The sequence below is a fragment of the Sprattus sprattus genome, assembly GCF_963457725.1.
Source record: "Sprattus sprattus genome assembly, chromosome: 15".
Classification (NCBI taxonomy): Eukaryota; Metazoa; Chordata; class Actinopteri; order Clupeiformes; family Clupeidae; genus Sprattus; species Sprattus sprattus.
This window is the reverse complement of record NC_137913.1, coordinates 7,289,271-7,301,134: the sequence shown is the minus strand read 5'-3', so window position 1 is coordinate 7,301,134 and position 11,864 is coordinate 7,289,271. Positions and strand designations below refer to the sequence as shown.

At 46.6% G+C, this 11,864-nt stretch overlaps 1 protein-coding gene across 1 annotated transcript; it reads left to right on the top strand.

The window, feature by feature from the left end:
• Window positions 1-4,356: 4,356 nt before the first annotated feature.
• On the top strand, window positions 4,357-11,461 carry adora2aa (adenosine A2a receptor a; the record flags this gene model as incomplete). The annotated part of the gene is made up of 2 exons (XM_080852964.1): window positions 4,357-4,691; window positions 10,408-11,461. The coding sequence occupies 2 exons, from the start codon at window positions 4,357-4,359 to the stop codon at window positions 11,390-11,392; spliced, it is 1,320 nt and encodes a 439-aa protein (XP_080709090.1). The 3' UTR covers window positions 11,393-11,461.
• Window positions 11,462-11,864: the final 403 nt, after the last annotated feature.

The following is an 11,864-nucleotide window of genomic DNA, read 5'->3' as shown; positions in this document are numbered from 1 at the left end:
TGGCTAAGTGGAGATCCAGGGAACTCACTCTGAGTGGCTAAGTGGAGATCCAGGGAACTTATTTGAGTGGCTAAGTGGAGATCCAGGGAACTCACTCTGAGTGGCTAAGTGGAGATCTAGGGAACTTATTTGAGTGGCTAAGTGGAGATCCAGGGAACTCACTCTGAGTGGCTAAGTGGAGATCTAGGGAACTTATTTGAGTGGCTAAGTGGAGATCTAGGGAACTTATTTGAGTGGCTAAGTGGAGATCTAGGGAACTTATTTGAGTGGCTAAGTGGAGATCTAGGGAACTTATTTGAGTGGCTAAGTGGAGATCCAGGGAACTCACTCTGAGTGGCTAAGTGGAGATCCAGGGAACTTATTTGAGTGGCTAAGTGGAGATCCAGGGGACTCATTCTGAGTGGCTAAGTGGAGATCCAGGGAACTCACTCTGAGTGGCTAAGTGGAGATCTAGGGAACTTATTTGAGTGGCTAAGTGGAGATCCAGGGAACTTATTTGAGTGGCTAAGTGGAGATCCAGGGGACTCACTCTGAGTGGCTAAGTGAAGATCCAGGGAACTCACTCTGAGTGGCTAAGTGGAGATCCAGGGAACTCACTCTGAGTGGCTAAGTGGAGATCCAGGGGACTCACTCTGAGTGGCTAAGTGGAGATCCAGGGAACTCACTCTGAGTGGCTAAGTGGAGATCCAGGGGACTCACTCTGAGTGGCTAAGTGAAGATCCAGGGAACTCACTCTGAGTGGCTAAGTGGAGATCCAGGGAACTTATTTGAGTGGCTAAGTGGAGATCCAGGGGACTCACTCTGAGTGGCTAAGTGGAGATCCAGGGAACTAATTTGAGTGGCTAAGTGGAGATCCAGGGAACTAATTTGAGTGGCTAAGTGGAGATCCAGGGGACTCACTCTGAGTGGCTAAGTGGAGATCCAGGGAACTAATTTGAGTGGCTAAGTGGAGATCCAGGGAACTAATTTGAGTGGCTAAGTGGAGATCCAGGGAACTCACTCTGAGTGGCTAAGTGGAGATCCAGGGAACTCACTCTGAGTGGCTAAGTGGAGATCCAGGGGACTCACTCTGAGTGGCTAAGTGGAGATCCAGGGAACTAATTTGAGTGGCTAAGTGGAGATCCAGGGGACTCACTCTGAGTGGCTAAGTGGAGATCCAGGGGACTCATTCTGAGTGGCTAAGTGGAGATCCAGGGGACTCACTCTGAGTGGCTAAGTGGAGATCCAGGGGACTCACTCTGAGTGGCTAAGTGGAGATCCAGGGAACTAATTTGAGTGGCTAAGTGGAGATCCAGGGAACTAATTTGAGTGGCTAAGTGGAGATCCAGGGGACTTATTTGAGTGGCTAAGTGGAGATCCAGGGGACTCACTCTGAGTGGCTAAGTGGAGATCCAGGGAACTCACTCTGAGTGGCTAAGTGGAGATCCAGGGAACTCACTCTGAGTGGCTAAGTGGAGATCCAGGGAACTCACTCTGAGTGGCTAAGTGGAGATCCAGGGAACTCACTCTGAGTGGCTAAGTGGAGATCCAGGGAACTCACTCTGAGTGGCTAAGTGGAGATCCAGGGAACTCACTCTGAGTGGCTAAGTGGAGATCCAGGGAACTCACTCTGAGTGGCTAAGTGGAGATCCAGGGAACTCACTCTGAGTGGCTAAGTGGAGATCCAGGGAACTCACTCTGAGTGGCTAAGTGGAAATCCAGGGAACTTATTTGAGTGGCTAAGTGGAGATCCAGGGGACTCATTCTGAGTGGCTAAGTGGAGATCCAGGGAACTTATTTGAGTGGCTAAGTGGAGATCCAGGGGACTCATTCTGAGTGGCTAAGTGGAGATCCAGGGAACTTATTTGAGTGGCTAAGTGGAGATCCAGGGGACTCACTCTGAGTGGCTAAGTGGAGATCCAGGGAACTTATTTGAGTGGCTAAGTGGAGATCCAGGGGACTCATTCTGAGTGGCTAAGTGGAGATCCAGGGAACTTATTTGAGTGGCTAAGTGGAGATCCAGGGGACTCATTCTGAGTGGCTAAGTGGAGATCCAGGGAACTTATTTGAGTGGCTAAGTGGAGATCCAGGGGACTCATTCTGAGTGGCTAAGTGGAGATCCAGGGAACTTATTTGAGTGGCTAAGTGGAGATCCAGGGGACTCACTCTGAGTGGCTAAGTGGAGATCCAGGGAACTTATTTGAGTGGCTAAGTGGAGATCCAGGGGACTCATTCTGAGTGGCTAAGTGGAGATCCAGGGAACTTATTTGAGTGGCTAAGTGGAGATCCAGGGGACTCATTCTGAGTGGCTAAGTGGAGATCCAGGGAACTCACTCTGAGTGGCTAAGTGGAGATCCAGGGGACTTATTTGAGTGGCTAAGTGGAGATCCAGGGAACTTATTTGAGTGTGTTTGCGATGCTCCTTCCCTCTCCGCTGGCACAAGCAGGGAAAAGATGATCAACCTGTTGCACATGCTTTATGACCGCAAAGCAAAATATGAGTAGAATAAAAAGAATGTTAACTATGAGTAGAATAAAACCGCACTCTCAAGCTTTTCTCATTAATATTAAGACCAGTTTATTTTGCACAGACGCGTTTCGGCCTTAAGCCATCGTCAGTGTGTAGTGTGGACAACAGAATGGATGCTTTTTATCAGCAAAGGTCAAGGGTTACAAGTGAGACATGACATCAACAGGTGACAAAAACAGGTGACATCTCCAAGCACAGCAAAACATGCCTTGGAATTAACATGCTGGTTTTGATTGAGTCGTGATAATACTGTTTCTGTGCCAGAGGCTTTCTTCTCTTGGAACGCTCCACATTCTTCACTGATGGAGACCCGAGAAACTCGTGGAGACCCGCAGAACTCGTGGCTCAGGGAACAAATGAACACATCAGATTCAGAGAACACAATGCTCTTCCTCTAGATCATCGGCTCCCAAACTGGGGTGCGCAAAGTGGTTCAGGGGCAGGGAGAAAATTTGATATGCGTTTTCAAAGTGAAAAAGCCCATTACATTTTCAAATTGGGCTATAAATAGACATTACATCTTAAATAGTCTGAATAGCCAAGTCGCATTGCCCGAAATAATCATGTATTCCCATATTCAGCTAAATAATTACACTGCCAAAAATAGCTACAGGTAGATTAGAGACTGGACAGTTTAAAGTGTTATAGGCTGAATATGGAAAGTGACCTACCCTGACAATTTCACAGTTTCAAATGTTAAACGCTGAATATGGGGGGGGGGGGGGGGGGGCATGACGGCGGCTACAAACATGGAAAGGGGGGGGGGGGGGGGGTACATAGCTGGAGATTGAATTCCTGTAGGGGTACTGGACTGTAAAAAGTTTGGGAACCACTGCTCTAGATTATTGGAGAATTTTCTGAGCTATTTACCTCTTGGCAACAAGTTGAATTCACTTACACATGAACCCTCAGTAACATGACCATTGCCCTCGCATTGGGTTTGGTCAAACAAAGTGTGCTTGAGGTCTCTCAACCCTTCCAAAGAAGGTGGATAGGTACACACATAGCCGTTGGGCATTAAACATAAATAACTATTTCTCTTGTGAAACAGGCTGTACAGTGACTGAATGTTTTTTTTCTTAATCTCTGTCTGCAATTGATTGACACTTCAGTGGTTGCCCTGCTCTCTCATAGACCTGTTGTCCATCATGTCGTCCATCATGTGACTTGGAACCAGAGGAGCACGAGACACAGAGAGGTGTGGAACGAGGACGGTGAGGTCGGAGACTCCGTCAGCGTTGGACATGAAGGATGCCTGAGGAAATGAAGACATTTTGATCAATTGTGGATCTGGAATATTACATTTAGGTTTATCATTTAGCAGACGCTTTTATCCAAAGAGACTAACAAGGATGTATACACATTTTACATTTTTACACTGATGGCACACTGCACATCAGGAGCAATTAGGGGTTCAGTGTCTTGCTCAAGGACGCTTCGACAGGGAATCGAACTAGCAACTTTCTGATTACTAAACGAGTTCTCCACCTCCTGTACCACTGTCGCCCCATCGTACCACTGTCGCCCCATCGTACCACTGTCGCCCCATCGTACCACTGCCACCCCATCGTACCACTGTCGCCCCATCATACCACTGTCACCCCATCATTATAAACACAAGGGTCCCCTAATCCTAATACACAGTGTTGTGTGACACAGATTAGAACAAACCCAGAGCCCTTCCTCTAGTCTGGAATAGGGTGAGGAGTGTCTGGAGTATAAACACCCAGCTGGGGTTCATGCTTGACTGGCACAGCCTCTGGGGTGTTTGGAGGGGGGGGCAGGCGAGGGTGAGCAGCGAGGGGTGACGTCGGACGTTGGGGCGCTGCTGTGTGACCCTCATCACCATGCCGATCGATGCGTCCTCGCTTGTCTACATCCTGCTGGAGCTCCTGATCGCACTGCTCTCTGTCCTGGGAAACGTGTTGGTCTGCTGGGCAGTGGCCCTCAACAGCAACCTGCAGAGCATCACCAACCTCTTCGTGGTGTCGCTGGCGGTGGCGGACATCGCCGTGGGCGTCCTGGCCATCCCCTTCTCCATCGCCATCAGCACGGGCTTCTGCTCGTGCTTCTACGGCTGCCTGTTCATGGTCTGCTTTGTGCTGGTACTAACGCAGAGCTCCATCTTCAGCCTGCTGGCCATAGCTGTCGACCGCTACATCGCCATCAAGATCCCACTCAGGTAGGTCACATACCCACACACACACACACACACACACACACACACACACACACACAGATGTGGATACCTGCTTGTGTGCAGTCGTGCACAGGTGAAGGACACATATCTGCGCATGAGATCTCACTGTAGCATGTCACAAACTCCAGCACAAGCCTGTGACCCACACCTTAAAAGTCACGGCATGGTCCGGTTGGTCACATACCCACCTTTTGCCCCAATTATAGCCTTCTGGCTGTAATGTGGGCATTTACATTTTATTTTACACATGTATAGTGTATAGATTGAGGAGAGAGCATTCAACTGTTGTAGAACGGTTTAATGGGTATACGAGTGTGCTCGTTAGGTTACTTCAAGGGTAGGTAGAGCGATGAAACAGAAAATTCACATACCCACACACACACACCAACACACACAGATGTGGACACTTGCTTGCGTGCAGTCCGGCACAGGTGAAAGACATCACATACTATATCTGAGCATAAGATCTCACTGTAGCATGATGTCCCACACACCATCCTGTGAGCGACACATTAGCAGTGATCCCTTCAGAGCACGTGGTGTTGTTGGGGAGGGAGGCGAATCTCCGTCCTGTGTCTGTACTGGGTAAGGGTTATGGTTCTGTTGCTATTAGTGTTCTGAGTTTTGAATCCTAAGAAGGCTTCTTTGGCTTCAAGGAAGTACTTGCCAACATCAGTTGTAGTCCAGGCAAAATAGCCCATTTTGGAGCCAAAAATGGAATTAATTGTAATAGAATTTTTTTCAGCATAGATCATTTCTATGAGGTGTCCAGAACAACATACTAAAAGTCCTTAGAAATCCAAGTTGAGGAAATATGTTTAATTCTCATCAATCTGAGATGTATGCTAATAATGCATGGCAAAAATACACCTCAAAACATTTTTTTTTTCCTTTACTCCTATCAAAATAAAACTTTACACAATGAAAGTACCCATGAACATTTAAATTTTTTGTATTACAAGTTTCTTTGAAAATGAATTTGAATATGCAAATGAGCTATACACTAATCGAATATGCCCAAAATAAACCAAATGGGCTTAATTTTTTCCTTTACTCCTACCACAGTAAAGCTTTACATAGTAAAAGTATACATAAAAAGTAACTTTTTTTGTATGACAAGTTTCTTTTGAAATGAATTTGAATATGCACATGAGCGTCACACTTATTGAATATGTCCTGATTGCATAGTCAGAAACACCATTCCCCTGGCAGGTACTACCAAGCCAGGCAGTTTTCAGGTTAGAGGCCAGTCTAAAAGCAACATTGCCATCTCCCATTGGCAGTAGGATGATAGGATGAAGATTTGGCCGATGTATTTGTCATACATATGAATGGTGTTTCTGCCTATGGACATATTCAATAAGTGTGGAGCTCATGTGCATATTCAAATTAATTTCAAAAGAAACTTGTAATACAAATTTTTTTACTTTTCATTGGTACTTTCATTGTGTAAAGTTTCATTTTGATAGGAGTAAAGGTAAAAATTGAAATTTTGAGGCATATTTTTACCATGCATTATTAGCACACATCTCAGATTGATGAGAATTAAACATATTTCCTCAACTTGGATTCCTTAGGACTTTTAGTATGTTGTTCTGGACACCTCATAGAAATGATCTATGCTGAAAAAAATTCTATTACAATTAGTCTGTCGTAAAACACTACTTTGCCTGGACTATTGAGAGTAGGGATGCATACCGGTACGCCGGACCGGTTCTGGACTTGTAAAAACGTTTAGGTTCAGGTCCAGAAAAACCGAAACCCCAGTGATTCGGTACTGGACTTGTAAAAAATCTAGCACTCAGATACTATATCCTTTTCGTTCTAGACCATCTTAAACCTTTTATAGATCGCGAAATGCGTGGTGGAAAAAGACATTCCTATACCGTTACGCACCCGGACCGAAATGTCACGCAGATTTCGGTGCCTGAGCTGATTTAAATAAATAACAGCAACAAATCATGCAGCTAAATCTTGAAAACGTATGTAAAATGTTGTCTTATAAACAGGAATTATTTCAGGCTGCAACATGAAACACAGGGGCTGCTTCCAAAACAGTAGAAAACTAGAGATAGCTAACTAGCAGTAACGTTAGTGGTGTAAGTATGATCTGTATGAATTATTTTGTATTTTTTTGCCAGGCAGATTTCGTGGGGCACATTTACAACTGCCCTAGCTCCCACTATAAACTTTGTCCTGTGTCGCTCATTGGTGTTTTCATAGCAACAGTCTTATGACAATGAAGAGCAGGCAGCATTTCACAGAACAAGAACAAACAGAGCTAGCCATAAACCTTTTAACAGAGAAAATACCGAAAGGTAAACGGTCAAAAGTGTGGCTGTATTTTGCACAAAAAGATTCAAACATCGCAACGTGCAGCAAATGCAACACAACAATTGCGTGTAAAGAGGAGAGAAGGTCAACAGCAAATCAGCAACCTCAGACTGACAAATAAACGGAGATCACAGCAAAACGTATCCTAGTCTCTTAAAGGGGGAGTGCACATTTTCTCGTACTCAGTGTGTTCAAGTAAAAAGATTAACTATAAACAGATAGAAAAGATAGGTATAAACAAATCAGAAATGGTGAAATTTCATGAAATAAATAATACAATACAAACAAAATAATACATTTTTTACTCCAAAGGCAAATATGCTCATATTTTTGCAAAATAAGTTTGAAGCTGTAGTGTGTGCTGAGTGTGTGTGTGTTTTTTTGTACTTATTTATATTTATTTAAGTAGACTATAAACTGTTGTTTACAGTTAATATAATGTTCATAGTTTGAAGTAAAAAAAAAAAAAGCTGTAGTTTGAAGCCAAATGTTTTGTATGTATTTATATTAATAGTATACTTTAAACAGTTCATATATTCAAATATGCCATGGGTTCGGGTCCGGACTTATTAGGTCCGTACCTGAACCTAAACCTCTGGATTCGAATTCGGACCTGAACCTGAACGTGGGTTTAGGTATGCATCCCTAATTGAGAGTGTTATTTATTATCATTTATTATTCATAATTTTCATTAGTGTTGCATGAAACAAGCATTCTACATCACTCCTCTGTTTCCTGGTGTAAGACAGACCTGTGTTACATGTTTAGGGTCAGGGTTCTTACAGAGGCACAATTCTAAAGCATTAATGCTTATAACAGAGGAACAGCTCACTGATACGAGCACTAATGCTTATTACGGAGGCACAGCTCACTGATACGAGCACTAATGCTTACTACAGAGGAACAGCTCACTGATACGAGCACTAATGCTTATTACAGAGGCACAGCTCACTGATACGAGCACTAATGCTTATTACAGAGGAACAGTTCACTGATACGAGCACTAATGCCGATTACAGAGGAACAGCTCACTGATACGAGCACTAATGCTTACTACAGAGGAACAGCTCACTGATACGAGCACTAATGCCTATTAAAGAGGAACAGCTCACTGATACGAGCACTAATGCCGATTACAGAGGCAAAGCTCACTGATACGAGCACTAGTGCTTATTAACTGAAGACACTGAACCCCTAAGTGCTCCTGATGTGCAGTGTGCCATCAGTGTATAATGTAAAAATTGTAAGTCGCTTTGGATAAAAGCGTATGCTAAATGACTAAGTGTAAGTGTAAGTGTAAAGAGGCACAGCTCACTGATACGAGCACTAATGCTTATAACAGAGGCACAGTTCACTGATACGAGCACTAATGCTTACTACAGAGGAACAGCTCACTGATACGAGCACGAATGCTTACTACAGAGGAACAGCTCACTGATACGAGCACTAATGCTTATTACAGAGGAACAGCTCACTGATACGAGCACTAATGCTTACTACAGAGGAACAGCTCACTGATACGAGCACTAATGCTTACTACAGAGGAACAGCTCACTGATACGAGCACTAATGCTTATTACAGAGGAACAGCTCACTGATACGAGCACTCATGTGTATTACAGAGGCACAGTTCTAAGGCAATAATGCGTATTACAGAGGCACAGTTCTAAGGCACTAATGCTTATTAAAGAGGCACAGCTCACTGATACTAGCAATAATGCTTATTAAAGAGGCACAGCTCACTGATACGAGCACTAATGCTTCTTAAAGAGACACAGCTCACTGATACGAGCGCTATTGCTTATAACAGAGGCACAGTTCTAAGGCAATAATGCTTATTAAAGAGGCACAGCTCACTGATGCTGCGCTGCTATTTTTGGGTAGATGTAACACACTATCTAACCCTAACCCTGGGTGGATGTAAGGGTTCTTGAGTCCGATGGGAACATCCAGCCCCCATGTCTGCGGTGATTCCCAGGGTGCAGAGTCCCTTGCTGGACATGCCCAGAGATGACCATCGCAGATGGCTCCTTCAGATCATCTGCATCAGCATGAGCGCAGTCTGCTTAGCGGGAGGTCAATGCCCCATTCCTCCATCTACCGAGCTATAGAGGAGGGACTTTAAATACTATCTAGACTGTATGTCACCACACAGATGGGACTGTGCATGTGTATGTGTGAGAGAGAGAGAGAGTGTGTGTGTGTGTGTGTGTCTGTGTGTGTGTGTGTGTGTGTGTGTGAGAGAGAGTTTATGTCTTCCATCAGCTGGACTTGTTTTCTCAGTGTTTGTTCCTGAACTTTAACATCTTGAGAATGTGACTGCAGCCAGGACCTCAGCTGGGCTCCCACACTGAGCAGGAGGGCCGTCTGAAAATAGACGCTCGCTCTCCACCGTCTCTCCAGCGCTGACATTTCAGACAGCATTCTTTGCTTTTATTATAACGATGAGACCGATGTGTGTGTGTGTTTGTGTGTGTGTGTGTGTGTGTGTCTCTCTGTCTCTATCTCTGTCTGTCTGTCTGTCTGTCTGTCTGTCTGTCTGTCTGTCTGTCTGTCTGTCTGTCTGTCTGTCTCTGTCTCTGTCTCTGTCTCTGTCTCTGTCTCTGTCTCTGTCTCTGTCTCTGTCTCTGTCTCTGTCTCTGTCTCTGTCTCTGTCTCTGTCTGTCTGTCTGTCTGTCTGTCTGTCTGTCTGTCTGTCTGTCTGTCTGTTTGTCTGTCTGTGTGTCTGTGTGTCTGTCTGTCTGTCTGTGTTGGTGTGTGCTCGTGCCAGATCACATACAAGGACACAAAGAGCACGTCTTTACTCACCTTGGTAATCTGTGTTTGAAAGCTGCCATTTCGTTCCAAGTATTACTAGACCTTGTCTCTCCCCCATGGCAGATTCCTGGGAAGGTGAATGGGTTCTGAAAGTGAGTTTAGGTGATGGACCCTATAGGCCATGTCCTTAGTGCACTATGGACCCTATAGGTCATGTCCTTAGTGCACTATGGACCCTATAGGTCATGTCCTTAGTGGACTATGGACCCTATAGGATAGGTCATGTCATTGGTGGACTATGGACCCTATAGGTCATGTCCTTAGTGGACTATGGACCCTATAGGATAGGTCATGTCCTTGGTGGACTATGGACCCTATAGGTCATGTCCTTAGTGGACTATGGACCCTAGAGGTCATGACCCTAGTGCACTATGGACCCTATAGGACAGTTCATGACCCTAGTGCACTACGGACCCTATAGGTCATCTCCCTAGTGGACTATGGACCCTATATATAATAATAATAATAATAATAGGTCATGTCTTGTGGCCTCTCACCTCTGCAGCCCTAATCTGCTAACCCAGACGTCTCCTCCTCTCACCTGCAGGTATAACAGTCTGGTGACGGGCCAGAGAGCCAGAGGCATCATTGGCGTGTGCTGGGTGCTGTCGGTGGTCATCGGCCTGACGCCCATGCTGGGCTGGCACAAAGTGAGCTCAGGAGCGCCACCACCACCCTCCAATGGCAGCTGCCCGCCTGGCATGATGCGGTGCCTGTTCGAGGAGGTGGTGGTGATGGACTACATGGTCTACTTCAACTTCCTGGCGTGCGTGCTGCTGCCGCTGCTCCTCATGCTGGCCATCTACCTGCGCATCTTCATGGCGGCGCGGCGCCAGCTCCAGTGCATCAAGATGGAGGCCTTCACCGGGCCGCCGGGCGCGCACAAGTCCCGCTCGACCCTGCAGAGGGAGGTCCACGCGGCCAAGTCCCTGGCCATCATCGTGGGGCTGTTCGCCGTCTGCTGGCTGCCGCTGCACATCATCAACTGCTTCACGCTGTTCTGCCCGCGGTGCCAGCACGCGCCCGTCTGGGTCATGTACCTCGCCATCCTCTTCTCCCACGGCAACTCCGTGGTCAACCCCTTCATCTACGCCTACCGCATACGAGAGTTCCGCCACACCTTCCGCAGGATCGTCCGCCACCACGTCCTGTGTTGGCGCGACCCTCTGGCGAGCGTGAGCGGCGGCAGCGCCCGGGCGTCGACCCGCACCAGCGTCGCAGACTCCTGCAGTCTGAAGGTCAACGGCCGTGACCTCTACGCGGAGCGCAGCAGCAGCAGCAGCTGTGAGAGCAACGAGCCAGCAGGGGGCACCAGACCTGACCCAGACCAGCCCTGCACAGACCCCAACCCAGCCTGCTGGCCTCACCCCCCATCCCCAGCGGCCCCCCACCCCCCAAACAGAGACAGGCAGGCCCCCGCAGTGCTGGAGGCCAGGCGTGGCAGACAGGGCAGACCTCTTTCTCCCCGTCAGACCCTTCTTCAGCTTCACGCCTACTCCACCCACTGCCTGCAGCTGGACGAAGTGTCCTGATGCCGGGACAGGCGCCCTGTGACTGACCATGCTTATTTACTGTGACTGAACATGCTTATTTACTGTGACTGACCATGCTTATTTAGTGTGACTGACCATGCTTATTTACTGTGATTGACCATGCTTATTTACTGTGACTGACCATGCTTATTTACTGTGATTGACCATGCTTATTTACTGTGACTGACCATGCTTATTTACTGTGATTGACCATGCTTATTTACTGTGACTGACCATGCTTATTTACTGTGACTGACCATGCTTATTTACTAGCCATTACCTGGAGGCGTTTCCAATCAAGGACAAAATGTGTCAGAATAGAGAGAGAGACAGGAAGGACTTTCTAAGTGAAGGCAAAGTGTAGAGAATTTAAAGGCAGCTGTGTGATACCTGTTTTCACCCTCTCTAGTGGGAAATGGGTTTGGGTTTAGGGTTGGGTTTAGGGTTAAGGGTTGGGGTTAGGGCTGCTTTG